Source organism: Salvelinus namaycush, chromosome 1 (genome assembly GCF_016432855.1).
Source record: "Salvelinus namaycush isolate Seneca chromosome 1, SaNama_1.0, whole genome shotgun sequence".
Taxonomy (NCBI): Eukaryota; Metazoa; Chordata; class Actinopteri; order Salmoniformes; family Salmonidae; genus Salvelinus; species Salvelinus namaycush.
The window spans coordinates 83,649,597-83,671,993 of NC_052307.1; the positions used below are offsets into that span (position 1 = coordinate 83,649,597).

General features: G+C 45.8%; 2 protein-coding genes across 4 annotated transcripts; one reads left to right on the plus strand and one right to left on the minus strand.

The window, feature by feature from the left end:
* The first annotated feature begins 7 nt into the window (after positions 1 to 7).
* Positions 8 to 4,058, plus strand: nip7 (NIP7 nucleolar pre-rRNA processing protein). The gene is made up of 5 exons (XM_038996569.1): positions 8 to 165; positions 619 to 705; positions 835 to 973; positions 1,421 to 1,561; positions 2,736 to 4,058. The coding sequence occupies exons 1-5, from the start codon at positions 110 to 112 to the stop codon at positions 2,853 to 2,855; spliced, it is 543 nt and encodes a 180-aa protein (XP_038852497.1). The 5' UTR covers positions 8 to 109; the 3' UTR covers positions 2,856 to 4,058.
* Positions 4,059 to 4,138: 80 nt separating this feature from the next.
* LOC120049983 (serine/arginine repetitive matrix protein 1-like) lies at positions 4,139 to 19,829 on the minus strand. 3 transcript variants are annotated; one of them, XR_005477151.1, is made up of 6 exons: positions 19,813 to 19,829; positions 16,795 to 16,931; positions 16,146 to 16,578; positions 15,588 to 15,670; positions 15,455 to 15,498; positions 4,139 to 4,629 (listed from the first exon to the last, which is right to left on the minus strand). XR_005477151.1 is itself a non-coding variant. In XM_038996543.1 (6 exons), the coding sequence occupies exons 1-3, from the start codon at positions 18,007 to 18,009 to the stop codon at positions 16,167 to 16,169; spliced, it is 567 nt and encodes a 188-aa protein (XP_038852471.1). In that variant the 5' UTR covers positions 18,010 to 18,315; the 3' UTR covers positions 4,139 to 4,629; positions 15,455 to 15,498; positions 15,588 to 15,670; positions 16,146 to 16,166. The 3 variants fall into 3 exon arrangements, 2 of the variants coding, with proteins under 2 accessions (XP_038852471.1, XP_038852480.1); XM_038996543.1 differs by lacking the exon at positions 19,813 to 19,829 and adding an exon at positions 17,992 to 18,315; XM_038996552.1 differs by lacking the exons at positions 4,139 to 4,629; positions 19,813 to 19,829 and adding exons at positions 14,918 to 15,079; positions 17,992 to 18,315 and having other exon boundaries at positions 15,445 to 15,498.
* Positions 19,830 to 22,397: the final 2,568 nt, after the last annotated feature.

Consider the following 22,397-nt stretch of genomic DNA (forward strand, 5'->3'; position numbering starts at 1 on the left):
CCGTTTTCCTGCGCATGAATTTCTGCTCACTATCCCCACGCTGCAGCGTTAATCAAGCTACATTCAGTGGGCACAATATTGTAAGGAAATTAGCGAATTATTTACCAAGATGAGGCCTTTAACAGACGACGAGACAAAAACGATGTTTGAGAAACTCTCCAAATAGTGAGTATTGACATGTGATCTTGAAAGACAAGGCTGACGTTATTTTGAAACTGCCATGGCTGTTCAGACTAGCGCCATGCGTGATCAACCAACTCGTGTAGTTTTGCCTGCTAGTTAGTGCACAGGGTTGATAAACACCAGTCCGTATCCGGTCTCTTTGGTGCTATGCTCATGATGACAGTCTTTAACCTGCACTAGTTATGCTTCTCAGCAAGCTGGCTAATACGTCGTCTGTGTAGATGGCAAGTGATTTGAAATGGCACGTTGTCTGTGTAGATGGCAAGTGATTTGAAATGGCACGTTGTCTGTGTAGATGGCAAGTGATTTGAAATGGTACGTTGTCTGTGTAGATGGCAAGTGATTTGAAATGGTACGTTGTCTGTGTAGATGGCAAGTGATTTGAAATGGTCTGAATCTACACTGACAATGTGTGACACCTTCCTCTGTCCACAGCATTGGTGAGAACATCAAACTCCTGGTGGATCGACCAGATGGGACTTATTGCTTCAGACTTCACAATGACCGGGTATATTACATCAGGTAAACAACGCTACAGGGCTGCTGTTATTGTTAAATATTACCTATGGATATTATAAAGCAGGTTACTTCATGATCGTCTCTTTTTGGGGAGTTAAGATAGTCTTATTTCCACTTTTCTTTTTGTATCAGTGAGAAAATTCTGAAGTTGGCTACCAACATCTCCCGTGATAAGTTGGTGTCGGTGGGTACCTGCTTTGGAAAGTTCACCAAGACCATTAAGTTCCGCCTGCACATCACAGCACTGGACTTCCTGGCACCATATGCCAAGGTAAACAAGAAGCCCTCTGACCTCTCACTATGTATAATGATAACCACAGCCATGTTAGAAGTGTAGATATATTGTTAATGTTTTAGCAATTTAACTGGGCATGTCAGTTTTAAGAACAAATTCTTATTTTCAATGACGGCCTGGGAACAGTGGGTTAACTGCCTTGTTCAGGGGCAGAACAACAGATTTTTAAAAACATTGTAAGCTTGGGGATTAGATCCAGAAACCTTTCGGTTACTGGCCCAACGCTCCAACCACTTGGCTACCTGCCGCCCCAAAATGACTCTGACGACAGCCAGGTGAGACTAGAGGTTTAGTTCGATAATCATATTTGTGTAAGCTTTAAAATGAACATCAATATCTCTCTCAAACCTACAGGATCTCAGTTAAGACAGTACTGTAATAACGGAGCTGTGGTCTGAGTCACTGAACCCTCTGTGTGTTCAGTTCAAGGTGTGGGTGAAGCCTGGGCAGGAGCAGTCCTTCCTCTATGGGAACCATGTGTTGAAGTCTGGTCTGGGGAGGATCACAGAGAACACTAACCAATACCAGGGTGTGGTGGTGTATTCCATGGCAGACGTACCGCTGGTGAGTTGGCCCTCCCTCTGCACATACTGTACATTCATTATCCAATCAATTCATTCAACACACAGCCCTCCCTCTTCACATACTGTACATTCATTATCCAATCAACACGTAGCCCTCCCTTCAGTCATTATCCAATCAACACGTAGCCTTCCCTTCAGTCATTATCCAATCAACACACAGCCCTCCCTTCAGTCATTATCCAATCAACACGTAGCCCTCCCTTCAGTCATTATCCAATCAACACGTAGCCCTCCCTTCAGTCATTATCCAATCAACACGCAGCCCTCCCTTCAGTCATTATCCAATCAACACTGAGCCCTCCCTTCAGTCATTATCCAATCAACACACAGCCCTCCCTTCAGTCATTATCCAATCAACACATAGACCTCCCTTCAGTCATTATCCAATCAACACATAGCCCTCCCTTCAGTCATTATCCAATCAACACATAGCCCTCCCTCTGCACATACTGTACATTCATTATCCAATCAATTCATTCAACACACAGCCCTCCCTTCAGTCATTATCCAATCAATTCATTCAACACACAGCCCTCCCTCTTCACATACTGTACATTCATTATCCAATCAATTCATTCAACACACAGCCCTCCCTCTTCACATACTGTACATTCATTATCCAATCAATTCATTCAACACGTAGGGCAGCTTTCCCAGAGGTTAACTAGTTAGACTAATGGAGAATCTCCATTGAAAATGTTTTTTGTTCCAGGACTAGACTTAATCTGTGTGGTAAACCGACCCATATTGTCAGTTCTACACCACATCTCTTTTGGATAGTGATCGTTTGACAGTTGGTTGCTCCTTTATACAAGCCATTTGAACATCTTGGCCATGTTCTGTTATAATCTCCACCAGGCACAGCCAGAAGAGGACTGGCCACCCCTCATAGCCTGGTTTCTTCCTAGGTTCTGGCCTTTCTAGGGAGTTTTTCCTAGCCACCGTGCTTCTACACCTGCATTGCTTGGTGTTTGGGGTTTTAGGCTGGGTTTCTGTACAGCACTTTGAGATATCAGCTGATGTAAAAAGGGCTTGATAAATAAATTTGATTTGTTGAAGAAGTCTCACAAGCTAATATCTGAGTCATCAGTAACCATAGTAACTCCTAGGTAACATGCAGGTTTGACTCAACTTGCCCCTCTGTCTTTCTGCAGGGTTTTGGCGTGGCCGCCAAGTCGACCCAGGAGTGCAGAAGAGTGGACCCCATGTCCATCGTTGTGTTCCACCAGGCAGACATTGGAGAGTTCATCAGGTGTGAGGACACGCTCACATAAGGAGTCTTCACAAACTGGACTATCAATTATACACCGTCGTACTTCCCTCTCCTCAGAGACCACCAGAGGGCTGGGAAGTATAGCTATGTGAAACGTCTGGTGGTCCCCGAGGAGAGGGTTGGGAAACCCTGGTCTTCAGGATATGATTGTGTATTTCCCTCTTAACTACCAAGGGGCCAGTGACTGTCTGGATAGTTTCATCAAGCTGTCAGCTAACAAGTCTGAAAGATGACAGCTCCCTTTTCACTATGGCTGAGTGATTTACATTCAGATCAACATCCCTGTCACTATGGCTGAGTGATTTACATTCAGATTAACATCCCTGTCACTATGGCTGAGTGATTTACATTCAGATTAACATCCCTGTCACTATGGCTGAGTGATTTACATTCAGATTAACATCCCTGTCACTATGGCTGAGTGATTTACATTCAGCTACCAACATCCCTGTCACTATGGCTGAGTGATTTACATTCAGATTAACATCCCTGTCACTATGGCTGAGTGATTTACATTCAGCTACCAACATCCCTGTCACTATGGCTGAGTGATTTACATTCAGCTACCAACATCCCTGTCACTATGGCTGAGTGATTTACATTCAGCTACCAACATCCCTGTCACTATGGCTGAGTGATTTACATTCAGCTACCAACATCCCTGTCACTATGGCTGAGTGATTTACATTCAGCTACCAACATCCCTGTCACTATGGCTGAGTGATTTACATTCAGCTACCAACATCCCTGTCACTATGGCTGAGTGATTTACATTCAGATTAACATCCCTGTCACTATGGCTGAGTGATTTACATTCAGCTACCAACATCCCTGTCACTATGGCTGAGTGATTTACATTCAGATCAACATCCCTGTCACTATGGCTGAGTGATTTACATTCAGCTACCAACATCCCTGTCACTATGGCTGAGTGATTTACATTCAGATTAACATCCCTGTTACTATGGCTGAGTGATTTACATTCAGCTAACATCCCTGTCACTGGTAGCTGAATGTAAATCACTCAGCCATAATCTAAATAAATGTGTTTTATGTATTCATAATCTGTATGGATCTCTGGTTTGAGAAATTTGCATAAATATTATGCAGTTAATTCCATCAGCATAACATTAAAACTGTTTTCATATATTGAAGTTTGTTTTTCTTCAACAGAATGTGTAAAATAAAAAGTGAATAAATGTTGGATCTGGTACTAACACTTATAGCATGTATTTACTGTGGCTATGAAACACTGCTCTTTACTGTAAACTCAATGCGTTAGGCCAGTCCGTATAAGAGAAGTCTTTATTCTACCAAGAAAGACGAGTGATAAAATAAAATACTTCTATAAACATGTTCAAAAAATGGCAGAATCAACATTTATCTTAGGCCCTCGACCATCTTCAGCTTCCTGTCCTCGTTGTTGACAGATGTGCGACGGGCAAATATGTATATTTTGTGGAAAGAAAACATCCATTCTCACAACTGGATAATGTCATTCTCCTGCGTAGCTCAGAGGCCCTCCAGCGTCGAATTCGTTACTGCACCTCGTAGCAAATGTAAACGAAAAAGAGCATTTCTTATTGGACAAGTTAGTCCCTCCCGGTTTGGTGACCTCAGACCATCTTGAGCTTTTTCATGGTTCTCCACCGATCCTTGATGTTCACGGCGGTTCGGCCCAAGAAGGGGAAAGAGGACTTTACCCTGGACCAGTTCCCCTCTCCGTAGCGCCTCACTCCCTCCTTCACCCACTCGGTCTCCTCTGCTGTCCACATCTACAGGAGGGACACAACAGAACACTCAATGTATAGTAAACACTGTAGGGGGACAACACTTAGGGTAAACACACTGTAGAGGACAACACTTAGGGTTAACATAGTAAACACACTTAGGGTTAACATAGTAAACACACTGTAGAGGACAACACTTAGGGTTAACATAGTAAACACACTGTAGGGGACAACACTTAGGGTTAACATAGTAAACACACTGTAGGGGACAACACTTAGGGTTAACATAGTAAACACACTGTAGGGGACAACACTTAGGGTTAACATAGTAAACACACTGTAGGGGACAACACTTAGGGTTAACATAGTAAACACACTGTAGAGGACAACACTTAGGGTTAACATAGTAAACACACTGTAGGGGATAACACTTAGGGTTAACATAGTAAACACACTAGGGGACAACACTTAGGGTTAACATAGTAAACACACTGTAGGGGGACAACACTTAGGGTTAACATAGTAAACACACTGTAGGGGACAACACTTAGGGTTAACATAGTAAACACACTAGAGGACAACACTTAGGGTTAACATAGTAAACACACTGTAGAGGACAACACTTAGGGTTAACATAGTAAACACACTGTAGAGGACAACACTTAGGGTTAACATAGTAAACACACTGTAGAGGACAACACTTAGGGTTAACATAGTAAACACACTGTAGAGGACAACACTTAGGGATAACATAGTAAACACACTGTAGAGGATAACACTTAGGGATAACATAGTAAACACACTGTAGAGGACAACACTTAGGGTTAACATAGTAAACACACTGTAGGGGATAACACTTAGGGTTAACATAGTAAACACACTGTAGAGGACAACACTTAGGGTTAACATAGTAAACACACTGTAGAGGACAACACTTAGGGTTAACATAGTAAACACACTGTGGAGGACAACACTTAGGGTTAACATAGTAAGCACACTGTAGGGGATAACACTTAGGGTTAACATAGTAAACACTGTAGGGGATAACACTTAGGGTTAACATAGTAAACACACTGTAGAGGACAACACTTAGGGTTAACATAGTAAACACACTGTAGGGGACAACACTTAGGGATAACATAGTAAACACACTGTAGGGGATAACACTTAGGGTTAACATAGTAAACACACTGTAGGGGACAACACTTAGGGTTAACAGTGTGTATACTATGTAGAGGACAACACTTAGGGTTAACATAGTAAACACACTGTAGAGGACAACACTTAGGGTTAACATAGTAAACACACTGTAGAGGACAACACTTAGGGTTAACATAGTAAACACACTGTAGGGGACAACACTTAGGGTTAACAGTGTGTATACTATGTAGAGGACAACACTTAGGGTTAACAGTGTGTATACTATGTAGAGGACAACACTTAGGATTAACATAGTAAACACATTGTAGAGGACAACACTTAGGGGTAACATAGTAAACACTGTAGGGGACAACACTTAGGGTTAACATAGTAAACACACTAGAGGACAACACTTAGGGTTAACATAGTAAACACACTGTAGGGGACAACACTTAGGGTTAACAGTGTGTATACTATGTAGAGGACAACACTTAGGGATAACATAGTAAACACACTGTGGGAGGACAACACTTAGGGTTAACATAGTAAACACTGTAGAGGACAACACTTAGGGTAAACATAGTAAACACACTAGAGGACAACACTTAGGGTTAACATAGTAAACACACTGTAGAGGACAACACTTAGGGTTAACATAGTAAACACACTGTAGAGGACAACACTTAGGGATAACATAGTAAACACTGTAGGGGTTAACACTTAGGGTTAACATAGTAAACACACTGTAGAGGACAACACTTAGGGTTAACATAGTAAACACACTGTAGGGGACAACACTTAGGGATAACATAGTAAACACACTGTAGGGGATAACACTTTGGGTTAACATAGTAAGCACACTAGAGGGGACAACACTTAGGGTTAACAGTGTGTATACTATGTAGAGGACAACACTTAGGGTTAACAGTGCGTATACTATGTAGAGGACAACACTTAGGGTTAACATAGTAAGCACACTGTAGAGGACAACACTTAGGGTTAACATAGTAAACACACTGTAGAGGACAACACTTAGGGTTAACATAGTAAACACACTGTAGAGGACAACACTTAGGGTTAACATAGTAAACACACTGTAGGGGATAACACTTAGGGTTAACATAGTAAACACACTGTAGAGGACAACACTTAGGGTTAACAGTGCGTATACTATGTAGAGGACAACACTTAGGGTTAACATAGTAAACACACTGTAGAGGACAACACTTAGGGTTAACATATAGTAGAGGTTTCCCGGATACAAATTAAGCCTAGTCCTGATTCTCCATTTAGCTTGCTTTTTAGTCCAGGACTAAGCTTTATCTGTGTCCAGAAACAGTATTCAGACCCATTGACTTTTTTCACATTTTGTTACATTGATTAAATCGTTTTTCCCTCTCAATCTACACACAATATCCCATAATAACAAAGCCAAAAGTTTTATTTTTTTTGCAAATATACACTACCGTTCAAAAGTTTGGGGTCACTTAGAAATGTCCTTGTTTTTGAAAGAAAAGGGGACTGTAGAGGACAACACTTAGGGTTAACATAGTAAACACACTGTAGGGGACAACACTTAGGGTTAACATAGTAAACACACTGTAGGGGACAACACTTAGGGTTAACATAGTAAACACACTGTAGGGGACAACACTTAGGGTTAACATAGTAAACACACTGTAGAGGACAACACTTAGGGTTAACATAGTAAACACACTGTAGAGGACAACACTTAGGGATAACATAGTAAACACACTGTAGAGGACAACACTTAGGGATAACATAGTAAACACACTGTAGAGGACAACACTTAGGGTTAACATAGTAAACACACTGTAGATGATCCTAGATCAGCACTCCTACCCTGAGACCTGATCCTAGATCACCACTCCTACCCTGAGACCTGATCCTAGATCAGCACTCCTACCCTGAGACCTGATCCTAGATCACCACTCCTACCCTGAGACCTGATCCTAGATCACCACTCCTACCCTGAGACCTGATCCTAGATCACCACTCCTACCCTGAGACCTGATCCTAGACCACCACTCCTACCCTGAGACCTGATCCTAGATCACCACTCCTACCCTGAGACCTGATCCTAGATCACCACTCCTACCCTGAGACCTGATCCTAGATCACCACTCCTACCCTGAGACCTGATCCTAGATCACCACTCCTACCCTGAGACCTGATCCTAGACCCGATCCTAGATCACCACTCCTACCCTGAGACCTGATCCTAGATCACCACTCCTACCCTGAGACCTGATCCTAGACCTGATCCTAGATCACCACTCCTACCCTGAGACCTGATCCTAGATCACCACTCCTACCCTGAGACCTGATCCTAGACCACCACTCCTACCCTGAGACCTGATCCTAGACCACCACTCCTACCCTGAGACCTGATCCTAGACCACCACTCCTACCCTGAGACCTGATCCTAGATCACCACTCCTACCCTGAGACCTGATCCTAGATCACCACTCCTACCCTGAGCCCTGATCCTAGACCACCACTCCTACCCTGAGCCCTGATCCTAGACCACCACTCCTACCCTGAGACCTGATCCTAGACCACCACTCCTACCCTGAGACCTGATCCTAGATCACCACTTCTACCCTGAGACCTGATCCTAGATCACCACTCCTACCCTGATCCTAGATCACCACTCCTACCCTGAGACCTGATCCTAGATCACCACTCCTACCCTGTTACCTGATCCTAGATCACCACTTCTACCCTGAGACCTGATCCTAGATCACCACTCCTACCCTGAGACCTGATCCTAGATCACCACTCCTACCCTGAGACCTGATCCTAGATCACCACTCCTACCCTGAGACCTGATCCTAGATCACCACTCCTACCCTGAGACCTGATCCTAGACCTGATCCTAGATCACCACTCCTACCCTGAGACCTGATCCTAGACCACCACTCCTACCCTGAGGCCTGATCCTAGACCTGATCCTAGACCTGATCCTAGACCACCACTCCTACCCTGAGACCTGATCCTAGACCACCACTCCTACCCTGAGACCTGATCCTAGACCACCACTCCTACCCTGAGACCTGATCCTAGACCACCACTCCTACCCTGAGACCTGATCCTAGACCACCACTCCTACCCTGAGACCTGATCCTAGATCAGCACTCCTACCCTGAGACCTGATCCTAGATCAGCACTCCTACCCTGAGACCTGATCCTAGATCACCACTCCTACCCTGAGACCTGATCCTAGATCAGCACTCCTACCCTGAGACCTGATCCTAGATCACCATTCCTACCCTGAGACCTGATCCTAGATCACCATTCCTACCCTGAGACCTGATCCTAGACCACCACTCCTACCCTGAGACCTGATCCTAGATCACCACTCCTACCCTGAGACCTGATCCTAGATCACCACTCCTACCCTGAGACCTGATCCTAGACCACCACTCCTACCCTGAGACCTGATCCTAGACCACCACTCCTACCCTGAGACCTGATCCTAGACCACCACTCCTACCCTGAGACCTGATCCTGGATCAGCACTCCTACCCTGAGACCTGATCCTGGATCAGCACTCCTACCCTGAGACCTGATCCTAGATCAACACTCCTACCCTGAGACCTGATCCTAGATCAACACTCCTACCCTGAGACCTGATCCTAGATCAGCACTCCTACCCTGAGACCTGATCCTAGACCACCACTCCTACCCTGAGACCTGATCCTAGATCACCACTCCTACCCTGAGACCTGATCCTAGACCACCACTCCTACCCTGAGACCTGATCCTAGACCACCACTCCTACCCTGAGACCTGATCCTGGATCAGCACTCCTACCCTGAGACCTGATCCTGGATCAGCACTCCTACCCTGAGACCTGATCCTAGATCAACACTCCTACCCTGAGACCTGATCCTAGATCACCACTCCTACCCTGAGACCTGATCCTGGATCAGCACTCCTACCCTGAGACCTGATCCTGGATCAGCACTCCTACCCTGAGACCTGATCCTAGATCAGCACTCCTACCCTGAGACCTGATCCTAGATCAACACTCCTACCCTGAGTACTGATCCTATGTAACTATGGTATGTTTTTTAAAACTTTGTATAAATTTGCTAAAATGTCTAAACCTGTTTTCGCTTTGTCATTCTGGGGTATTGTGTGTAGATCGATGAAGGAAAAAATGAATGAATACATTAATTTAATCTATTTTAGAATGAGGCTGTAACGTAACAAAATGTGGATAAAGGGAAGGGGTGTGAATATTTTCCCGAATGTCACCATCTTCTAAACTGAGGCTGTGCTCAGTCTTCCTGTCTCCTCCGGTAGTTCTGGTGTTGTCCTCAGAGCCTAAACTCACCCTCTTCCTGTCTCCAGAGCCTAAACTAACCCTCTTCCTGTCTCCAGAGCCTAAACTCACCCTCTTCCTGTCTCCAGAACCTAAACTCACCCTCTTCCTGTCTCCAGAGCCTAAACTAAACCTCTTCCTGCCTCCAGAGCCTAAACTAACCCTCTTCCTGTCTCCTCCAGTAGTACTGGTGTTGTCCTCAGAGCCTAAACTCACCCTCTTCCTGTCTCCAGAACCTCAACTCACCCTCTTCCTGTCTCCAGAGCCTAAACTAACCCTCTTCCTGTCTCCTCCGGTAGTTCTGGTGTTGTCCTCAGAGCCTAAACTCACCCTCTTCCTGCCTCCAGAACCTCAACTCACCCTCTTCCTGTCTCCAGAGCCTAAACTAACCCTCTTCCTGTCTCCTCCGGTAGTTCTGGTGTTGTCCTCAGAGCCTAAACTCACCCTCTTCCTGTCTCCAGAACCTAAACTCACCCTCTTCCTGTCTCCAGAGCCTAAACTAAACCTCTTCCTGCCTCCAGAGCCTAAACTAACCCTCTTCCTGTCTCCTCCAGTAGTACTGACGTCTCCAGATCCTAAACTCACCCTCTTCCTGTCTCCAGAGCCTAAACTAAACCTCTTCCTGCCTCCTCCTGTAGTACTGGTGTCTCCAGAGCCTAAACTAAACCTCTTCCTGTCTCCTCCTGTAGTACTGGTGTCTCCAGAACCTAAACTCAACCTCTTCCTGTCTCCAGATCCTAAACTCACCCTCTTCCTGTCTCCAGATCCTAAACTCACCCTCTTCCTGCCTCCTCCAGTAGTACTGGTGTCTCCAGATCCTAAACTCACCCTCTTCCTGCCTCCTCCTGTAGTACTGGTGTCTCCAGAGCCTAAACTCACCCTCTTCCTGCCTCCTCCTGTAGTACTGGTGTCTCCAGAACCTAAACTCACCCTCTTCCTGCCTCCTCCGGTAGTACTGGTGTCTCCAGAGCCTAAACTCACCCTCTTCCTGCCTCCTCCTGTAGTACTGGTGTCTCCAGATCCTAAACTCACCCTCTTCCTGCCTCCTCCTGTAGTACTGGTGTCTCCAGAGCCTAAACTCACCCTCTTCCTGCCTCCTCCTGTAGTACTGGTGTCTCCAGAACCTAAACTCACCCTCTTCCTGCCTCCTCCGGTAGTACTGGTGTCTCCAGATCCTAAACTCACCCTCTTCCTGCCTCCTCCTGTAGTACTGGTGTCTCCAGATCCTAAACTCACCCTCTTCCTGCCTCCTCCGGTAGTACTGGTGTCTCCAGATCCTAAACTCACCCTCTTCCTGCCTCCTCCGGTAGTACTGGTGTCTCCAGATCCTAAACTCACCCTCTTCCTGCCTCCTCCTGTAGTACTGGTGTCTCCAGATCCTAAACAAACCTCTTCCTGTCTCCTCCTGTAGTACGGGGTGTCTCCAGAACCTAAACTCAACCTCTTCCTGTCTCCAGATCCTAAACTCACCCTCTTCCTGTCTCCAGAACCTAACTCACCCTCTTCCTGCCTCCTCCAGTAGTACTGGTGTCTCCAGATCCTAAACTCACCCTCTTCCTGCCTCCTCCTGTAGTACGGTGTCTCCAGAGCCTAAACTCACCCTCTTCCTCCTCCTCCTGTAGTACTGGTGTCTCCAGAACCTAAACTCACCCTCTTCCTGCCTCCTCCGGTAGTACTGGTTCTCCAGATCCTAAACTCACCCTCTTCCTGCCTCCTCCTGTAGTACTGGTGTCTCCAGAACCTAAACTCACCCTCTTCCTGCCTCCTCCTGTAGTACTGGTGTCTCCAGAGCCTAAACTCACCCTCTTCCTGTCTCCTCCTGTAGTACTGTTGTCTCCAGAACCTAAACTCACCCTCTTCCTGCCTCCTCCTGTAGTACTGGTGTCTCCAGACCCTAACTCACCCTCCTCCTGCCTCCTCCTGTAGTACTGGTGTCTCCAGAGCCTAAACTCACCCTCTTCCTGCCTCCTCCGGTAGTACTGGTTCCTCAGAGCCTAAACTCACCCTCTTCCTGCCTCTCCTGTAGTACTGGTGCTCCAGAACCTAAACTCACCCTCTTCCTGTCTCCTCCGGTAGTACTGGTGTCTCCAATCCTAAACTCACCCTCTTCCTGCCTCCTCCGGTAGTACTGGTTTCTCCAGATCCTAAACTCACCTCTCTCCTGTCTCCTCCTGTATACTGGTGTCTCCAGATCCTAAACTCACCCTCTTCCTGTCTCCAGATCCTAACTCACCCTCTTCCTGTCTCCAGAGCCTAAACTCACCCTCTTCCTGTCTCCTCCGGTAGTACTGACGTCTCCAGATCCTAAACTCACCCTCTTCCTGCCTCCTCCAGTAGTACTGGTGTCTCCAGATCCTAAACTCACCCTCTTCCTGCCTCCTCCTGTAGTACTGGTGTCTCCAGTCCTAACTCACCCTCTTCCTGTCTCCAGACCTAAACTCACCCTCTCCTGCCTCCTCCGGTAGTACTGGTATCTCCAGATCCTAAACTCACCCTCTTCCTGCCTCCTCCTGTAGTACTGGTGTCTCCAGATCCTAAACTCACCCTCTTCCTGCCTCCTCCGGTAGTACTGGTGTCCTCCAGAACCTAAACTCACCCTCTTCCTTGCCTCCTCGGTAGTACTGGTGTCTCCAGATCCTAAACTCACCCTCTTCCTGCCTCCTCCTGTAGTACTGGTGTCTCCAGATCCTAAACTAAACCTCTTTCCTGTCTCCCTCCTGTAGTACTGGTGTCTCCAGAACCTAAACTCAACCTCTTCCTGTCTCCAGATCCTAAACTCACCTCTTTCCTGTCTCCAGAACCTAAACTCACCCTCTTCCTGCCTCCTCCAGTATTACTGGTGTCTCCAGATCCTAAACTCACCCTCTTCCTGCCTCTCTCCTGTAGTACTGGTGTCTCCAGAGCCTAACTCACCCTCTTCCTGCCTCCTCCTGTAGTACTGGTGTCTCCAGATCCTAAACTCATCCTCTTCCTGTCTCCAGAACCTAAACTCACCCTCTTCCTGTCTCCAGAACCTAAACTCACCCTCTTCCTGCCTCCTCCAGTAGTACTGGTGTCTCCAGATCCTAAACTCCCCCTCTCCTGCCTCCTCCTGTAGTACTGGTGTCTCCAGAGCCTAAACTCACCCTCTTCCTGCCTCCTCCTGTAGTACTGGTGTCTCCAGAACCTAAACTCACCCTCTTCCTGCTCCTCCGGTAGTACTGGTGTCTCCAGAGCCTAAACTCACCCTCTTCCTGCCTCCTCCTGTAGTACTGGTGTCTCCAAACCTAAACTCACCCTCTTCCTGCCTCCTCCTGTAGTACTGGTGTCTCCAAAGCCTAAACTCACCCTCTTCCTGCCTCCTCCTGTAGTACTGGTGTCTCCAGAACCTAAACTCACCCTCTTCCTGCCTCCTCCTGTAGTACTGGTGTCTCCAGACCTAAACTCACCCTCTTCCTGTCTCCTCCTGTAGTACTGGTGTCTCCAGAACCTAAACTCACCCTCTTCCTGCCTCCTCCTGTAGTACTGGTGTCTCCAGAGCCTAAACTCACCCTCTTCCTGCTCCTCCTGTAGTACTGGTGTCTCCAGAACCTAAACTCACCCTCTTCCTGCCTCCTCCGGTAGTACTGGTGTCTCCAGGCCTAAACTCACCCTCTTCCTGCCTCCTCCTGTAGTACTGGTGTCTCCAGAACCTAAACTCACCCTCTTCCTGCTCCTCCGGTAGTACTGGTGTCTCCGTCCTAAACTCACCCTCTTCCTGCCTCCTCGGTAGTACTGGTGTCTCCAGATCCTAAACTCACCCTCTTCCTGTCTCCTCCTGTAGTACTGTGTCTCCAGATCCTAAACTCACCCTCTTCCTGTCTCCCGATCCTAACTCACCCTCTTCCTGTCTCCAGAACCTAAACTCACCCCTCTTCCTGCCTCCTCCGGTAGTACTGGTGTCTCCAGATCCTAAACTCACCCTCTTCCTGCCTCCTCCTGTAGTACTGGTGTCTCCAGATCCTAAACTCACCCTCTTCCTGCCTCCTCCTGTAGTACTGGTGTCTCCAGATCCTAAACTCACCCTCTTCCTGTCCTCAGATCCTAAACTCACCCTCTTCCTGCCTCCTCCGGTAGTACTGGTGTCTCCAGATCCTAAACTCACCCTCTTCCTGCCTCCTCCGGTAGTACTGGTGTCTCCAGATCCTAAACTCATCCTCTTCCTGTCTCCAGAACCTAAACTCACCCTCTTCCTGCCTCCTCCGGTAGTACTGGTGTCTCCAGATCCTAACTCACCCTCTTCCTGCCTCCTCCTGTAGTACTGGTGTCTCCAGATCCTAAACTAAACCTCTTCCTGTCTCCTCCTGTAGTACTGGTGTCTCCAGAACCTAAACTCAACCTCTTCCTGTCTCCAGATCCTAAACTCACCCTCTTCCTGTCTCCAGAACCTAAACTCACCCTCTTCCTGCCTCCTCCTGTAGTACTGGTGTCTCCAGATCCTAAACCACCCTCTTCCTGCCTCCTCCTGTAGTACTGGTGTCTCCAGATCCTAAACTCACCCTCTTCCTGCCTCCTCCTGTAGTACTGTTGTCTCCAGATCCTAAACTCACCCTCTCCCTGTCTCCAGAGCCTAAACTAAACCTCTTCCTGCCTCCTCCTGTAGTACTGGTGTCTCCAGATCCTAAACTCACCCTCTCCCTGTCTCCTCCTGTAGTACTGGTGTCTCCATAACCTAAACTCACCTCTTCCTGCCTCCTCCGGTAGTACTGGTGTCTCCAGAGCCTAAACTCACCCTCTTCCTGCCTCCTCCTGTAGTACTGGTGTCTCCAGAACCTAAACTCACCCTCTTCCTGTCTCCTACGTGTAGTACTGGTGTCTCCAGAGCCTAAACTCACCCTCTTCCTGCCTCCTCCGGTAGTACTGGTGTCTCCAGATCCTAAACTCACCCTCTTCCTGTCTCCTCCAGTAGTACTGGTGTCTCCAGATCCTAAACTCACCCTCTTCCTGTCTCCAGATCCTAAACTCACCCTCTTCCTGTCTCCAGAACCTAAACCACCCTCTTCCTGCCTCCTCCGGTAGTACTGGTGTCTCCAGATCCTAAACTCACCCTCTTCCTGCCTCCTCCTGTAGTACTGGTGTCTCCAGATCCTAAACTCACCCTCTTCCTGCCTCCTCCTGTAGTACTGGTGTCTCCAGATCCTAAACTCACCCTCTCCCTGTCTCCAGAGCCTAAACTAAACCTCTTCCTGCCTCCTCCTGTAGTACTGCTGTCTCCAGAGCCTAAACTCACCCTCTTCCTGCCTCCTCCTGTAGTACTGGTGTCTCCAGAACCTAAACTCACCCTCTCCCTGTCTCCAGATCCTAAACTCACCCTCTTCCTGCCTCCTCCTGTAGTACTGGTGTCTCCAGAACCTAAACTCACCCTCTTCCTGCCTCCTCCGGTAGTACTGGCGTTGTCCTCAGAGCCTAAACAAAGACACACGTTAGAACTCCATAGTAAATCACTAGTAATAAACACGATATAGTTTTGAATCATAATTGATCGTCATAATTACTGTCTTTGTGAGGAGAGTCGAATAAATCCTCTTCATCACTCCACCGATCCTTGGATTCCTTAGCAACACTGAATAGCTGCTTCCTGCAGATGACATCACCATTATAAAGAGAGAACGTCCATCAGCTGTGATCTTCATCATCCTCTATGACTGAATTACATGACAGTGTGTCTCCTACAATCACATCAGCTGTGATCTTCATCATCCTCTATGGCTGAATTACATGACAGTGTGTCTCCTACAATCACATCAGCTGTGATCTTCATCATCCTCTATGGCTGAATTACATGACAGTGTGTCTCCTACAATCACATCAGCTGTGATCTTCATCATCCTCTATGGCTGAATTACATGACAGTGTGTCTCCTACAATCACATCAGCTGTGATCTTCATCATCCTCTATGGCTGAATTACATGACAGTGTGTCTCCTACAATCATATATTAGTTAGGTATAGTAGTATATATAATATATATTATATATATATATATATATAATATTATATAGTATAGTATGGTATGGTATAGTACTATATAGGACGATATTAGTTCTACATACCACTTCAGATCAGTTCCCGTTTTACTGGTGGAGGCCTTCTGAGGGGCGGGGCTTCTCTGGGGGTGGGCTTCTCTTATGTGAAGGCCCTCTCTGGGGGGTGGGGTGGAGCCTCTCGGGGGGTGGGGCTTCTCTGGTGGGTGTGGCTTGTCTGGGAGGTGGGGCTTCTCTTATGTGACGACCTCTCTGGGGGGCAGAGATCCTTTGGGGGTGGAGCTTTCTTATGTGAAGAACCTCTCTGGGGGGTGGGGGTGGAGCTTCTCTGGGGGCAGAGATCCTTTGGGGGGTGGGGGTGGGGCTTCTCTGATGGGTGGGGCTTCTCTGATGGGCAGAGACTCTCTGGGGGGTGGGGGTGGAGCTTCTCTGGGGGGCGGAGCCTCTCTGCTCAGGTGTGTTATCCAGAATACACACATCCTCCTCAGGGTCAGACGAGGTCCTGGAGTCAGACAGAGGTCGTATTCATTAGGACACACCATAGCAAAACAATTTGCAAGCGTTTCTTATTGGACAAGGTCAGGTAGTCCCCTCCCACTTCCCTCGTCAAACTAGTCAACACGTGTCCCTCATTAGAGATGTGTTCAAGAGATGGTTAAAAGGTGCTTCCATTAACACAGTACTACATGCAGGGACGTCCCGCTTGTTCCTGACTTACTCTTCGGGTATCTTGCTGGCTCGTCGTTTGCGATACTTCCGTGTTGGTGGGCTGTAGGTGGAGGCGGAGCTTAGTGGGTCCGCCCGGCTGACTGACTCCTCCCCGTTGGATACTGATTCTCGAGAGGCCGTAGAATCCTACACACCAGGGTTAGAATATGAGGTAATGAATCCTACACACCAGGGTTAAAATATGAGGTAATGAATCCTACACACCAGGGTTAAAATATGAGGTAATGAATCCTAAACACCAGGGTTATAATATGAGGTAATGAATCCTAAACACCAGGGTTATAATATGAGGTATAGATCCAAACACCAGGGTTATAATATGAGGTAATGAATCCTACACACCAGGGTTATAATATGAGGTAATGAATCCTACACACCAGGGTTAAAATATGAGGTAATGAATCCTACACACCAGGGTTATAATAGAGGTATGAATCCTAAACACCAGGGTTAAAATATGAGGTAATGAATCCTACACACCAGGGTTAAAATATGAGGTAATGAATCCTACACACCAGGGTTAAAATATGAGGTAATGAATCCTACACACCAGGGTTAAAATATGAGGTAATGAATCCTACACACCAGGGTTAAAATATGAGGTAATGAATCCTAAACACCAGGGTTAAAATATGAGGTAATGAATCCTACACACCAGGGTTAAAATATGAGGTAATGAATCCTACACACCAGGGTTAAAATATGAGGTAATGAATCCTACACACCGGGGTTATAATATGAGGTAATGAATCCTACACACCAGGTTATAATATGAGGTAATGAATCCTACACACAGGTTAAAATATGAGGTAATGATCCTACACCCAGGTTAAAATATGAGGTAATGAATCCTAAACACCAGGGTTAAAATATGAGGTAATGAATCCTACACACCAGGGTTAAAATATGAGGTAATGAATCCTAAACACCAGGGTTAAAATATGAGGTAATGAATCCTACACACCAGGGTTAAATGAGGCAATTCAAGCAGTTTGTTCAAATTCAATCCATGAATAATGACTCCATTAAACCCCTATTCCTCCTGCTCACTTCACTCACCATTATCAATCCACCAAGTGATTCATTAACAACTCAAAGAAAAACAGACATTTGCATTAAAACCTCAACCCAACTGCTTCTCTCACCTGGCTGTCTGGCTCCTTAACCAGCCTGCTGCTTCTCTCACCTGGCTGTCTGGCTCCATAACCAGCCTGCTGCTTCTCTCACCTGGCTGTCTGGCTCCATAACCAGCCTGCTGCTTCTCTCACCTGGCTGTCTGGCTCCATAACCAGCCTGCTGCTTCTCTCACCTGGCTGTCTGGCTCCATAACCAGCCTGCTGCTTCTCTCACCTGGCTGTCTGGCTCCATAACCAGCCTGCTGCTTCTCTCACCTGGCTGTCTGGCTCCATAACCAGCCTGCTGCTTCTCTCACCTGGCTGTCTGGCTCCATAACCAGCCTGCTGCTTCTCTCACCTGGCTGTCTGGCTCCATAACCAGCCTGCTGCTTCTCTCTTTCTCACCTGGCTGTCTGGCTCCATAACCAGCCTGCTGCTTCTCTCACCTGGCTGTCTGGCTCCATAACCAGCCTGCTGCTTCTCTCTCTCTCACCTGGCTGTCTGGCTCCATAACCAGCCTGCTGCTTCTCTCACCTGGCTGTCTAGCTCCATAACCAGCCTGCTGCTTCTCTCACCTGGCTGTCTGGCTCCATAACCAGCCTGCTGCTTCTCTCACCTGGCTGTTGGCTCCTTAACCAGCCTGCTGCTTCTCTCTCTCTCACCTGCTGTCTGGCTCCATAACCAGCCATCTGCTTCTCTCACCCTGGCTGTCTGGCTCCATAACCAGCCTGCTGCTTCTCTCACCTGCTGTCTGGCTCCATAACCACCTGCTGTCTTCTCTCACCTGCTGTCTGCTCCATAACAGCCTGCTGCTTCTCTCACCTGCTGTCTGGCTCCATAACAAGCCTGCTGCTACTCTCACCTGGCTGTCTGGCTCCATAACCAGCCTGCTGCTTCTCTCCCACCTGCTGTCTGGGCTCCATAACCAGCCTGCTGCTTCTCTCACCTGGCTGTCTGGCTCCATAACCAGCCTGCTGCTTCTCTCTCTCTCACCTGGCTGTCTGGCTCCATAACCAGCCTGCTGCTTCTCTCTCTCTCACCTGGCTGTCTGGCTCCATAACCAGCCTGCTGCTTCTCTCACCTGCTGTCTAGCTCCATAACAGCCTGCTGCTTCTCTCACCTGGCTGTCTAGCTCCAAACCAGCCTGCTGCTTTCTCACCTGGCTGTCTGGCTCCATAACCAGCCTGCTGCTTCTCTCACCTGGCTGTCTGGCTCCATAACCAGCCTGCTGCTTCTCTCACCTGGCTGTCTGGCTCCATAACCAGCCTGCTGCTACTCTCACCTGGCTGTCTGGCTCCATAACCACCCTGCTGCTTCTCTCACCTGGCTGTCTGGCTCCATAACCAGCCAGCTGCTTCTCTCACCTGGCGTCTGGCTCCATAACCGCCTGCTGCTTCTCTCACCTGCTGTCTGGCTCCATAACCAGCCTGCTGCTTCTCTCACCTGGCTGTCTGGCTCCATAACCAGCCTGCTGCTTCTCTCACCTGGCTGTCTGGCTCCATAACCAGCCAGCTGCTTCTCTCACCTGGCTGTCTGGCTCCATAACCAGCCTGCTGCTTCTCTCACCTGGCTGTCTGGCTCCTTAACCAGCCTGCTGCTTCTCTCACCTGGCTGTCTGGCTCCATAACCAGCCTGCTGCTTCTCTCACCTGGCTGTCTGGCTCCATAACCAGCCTGCTGCTTCTCTCACCTGGCTGTCTGGCTCCATAACCAGCCTGCTGCTTCTCTCACCTGGCTGTCTGGCTCCATAACCAGCCTGCTGCTTCTCTCACCTGGCTGTCTGGCTCCATAACCGCCTGCTGCTTCTCTCCCCTGGCTGTCTGGCTCCATAACCAGCCTGCTGCTTCTCTCACTGGCTGTCTGGCTCCATAACCAGCCTGCTGCTTCTCTCACCTGGCTGTCTGGCTCCATAAAGTAAAACTAATTAAAAACTCACGCTAAAAAAAAAAAAAGCAAGATAAAGGTATATATGAGGCCAAACACCGCTTCACTTAAAAAAAAAAAAAAGGTCCTGGCAGCTGTGGGGAAAATAACTAACAAAAAAAAAACAAAAAAAACAAAATAAAGAAAAAAAAATAAAAAAAGAACAAAGGAAACAATAAAACAGATGGATAATAATAAACAATAAGATAACATTAAATCAGAAAAATGTAAAGAACAGTCATTAAAAAGAAAAGAAAAAAAAAGTATGACCCTAACAAACAAAGGAGTATAAATAAAAAAAAAATATGAAAAAAAAACGGAAAGCTAATAAATAAAAAAAATAGCGTGAAAAAGAAATGGAAAAAACAAGGAGGAACTAAAACAGAAAACCTAAAAATAGAATAAAAAAGATAAAGTACAAAAATAAAAAAAATAAAAACAAAAAGAAAGATTATAAGAAAAAAATTAAAAATAAAAAAATAAGCATAATAAAGAGGAAATAAAATATCAAAAAATATATAGAATATACAAAAAGAAATAATGAACAACAAAAAGAAAATAACTATAACAAAAGAAAGGAAAAAAGAAAGATAGAATAAGAATAAGATTTAGAAACAAAACGAAAAAAAGAGAAAAGAAGAAGTGGAAAAAAACAAATTTGAAAAGACAAAAAACTATAAAAGGAATACAAATAAACAAAAAATTAAAAAGAATAAAAATATAGAAAAAGAAAAAAAAAATAAAATGTAAACAGATAACATAGGAAAGAAAAACAATAAAAAGAAAAAAAGAAAATAAGGAAAACAAATAAAAAAAAAAAAAAAAAAAAAAAAAAAATGGAAAATTAAGAATAATAGGAGTTGGACATAAAAACATAAAAAAATAAACAAGGATAAAAAAAAGAAGAATAAATTAAAGAAAAAAGGAATGTCATGGAGAAAAGCAGAAAAAAAAAAAATCAAAAACTGAACTTAATAATGAAAATTAACTAAAATAAAGATTAAAAAAAAAAAGGGACCGACTATAAGGCAATACACGAAGATCTCCTTAAACTATAACAAGAGTAAAAAAAAAAGAACCATAAAAAAAAAAATAATAAATAAATAAATAAAATAGTAATATAAATATAAATTATTAAAAGAAAAGAAAATATAAACGTGGAAGTAAATAAAAAACAAGAAAAAAACATAAAAGTAAGAAAATGATTAAGAAAGTAAAAAAAACGTAAAATAAAAAAAGGACTGGGAAGCAGACAAAATAAAATAATATAAACAGAAATAGGACAAAATAAAAAAAATATAAAAACAAAAAAAAGAGAAAAAAGTATACAAAGTAGAAAAATACAAAAAACGATAGTAAAGAAGGAAAGATAAAATAGCGAAAAAGAACAAAAAAATGACAATAATAAAGATAGAAAAAAAAAATGAAATAGAATTAAAATAAACAAGTTATAGTAAAATAAAAAATAAAGAACACGACAAAAACTTAAGATAAAAAAAAGAAGAAAAAAAAAAGAAAAAATAAAAATAAAGATAAGAACAAGAAAGATGAGTAAACAAAAAAAATCAAAAAGATAAAAATACATAAAAAAAAAAAAACAGAGGCAATAGAAAACTAAAAAAGAAAAAAATATGAGAGTAATAGGAAAATTAAGAAGGTAAGACCAGCTGGGCTGAGCTTCTCTCCCCTGTCTGTCTAGGCTCCATAACCAGGCCTGGCTAATGGTACTGGAGAGCGCAGGGCCTCTGCTCTTCCAGCTGGGGGGCCTGGTGGCCTAGGTCTGCTGGGGGAACGGCAGTCAGGGCTTAGTGGGGAGAGCGCGCCTCCATTGGACTGTCGGAGTCTCTGCTGGGACCCAGGGGTGACTTCCTGGCTGCCAACACAGCGTCTGAGCCCTCGGCTCTGGGTTCGAAGTCAGTTATTAGGCACCAGGGGGTCTACTCCAATACAGCTTTTAAAATAACAATGAAAAGAGACCGACGAAGACAGCAGGTAGAGCTTAAGGATACAATATCATCAAACATTAAAACAGAGTACTAAACTGGAGGGACAGAAGGCAGATTCCGATAGTAACGGGTATACCAGACCTGGTAGTAAATCGGAGCAGCTTCTGTTGGGGGATACAAGGAGTGGAGCGATAGGACAGACAGGTCTGGTTTCGGCCGCATGGGCTCGGCGATGAGGACAGGGAAAGCATAGAGCAGCAGTGTAGTTGATAGCGACTGGTAACATTCTAGGCTAATACTCTACGTAGGACACGGCAGGGTTATGATACGACTGGATACACCAGGCTACCATAGGACAGGGCAAGGTTAGTGATTACCTACGTGGTTACGTGCAGGCTACCAGAGGGACAGGAATGCGAGCAAGGGTAGTGATACGACTGGAAAAACCATCTACCGATAGGATCTTGGAGCAGGTTAGTGATGCGACTGTACGCTACGTCGCAAGTGTTTGCCTCAGCTAACTCATAGGACAAGGAAGCCGCAGGTTAGTGATACCGACTCGGTACGAACGAGGAGCTTAGCCATAGGACAGTGGCAGGGTAAGTGATA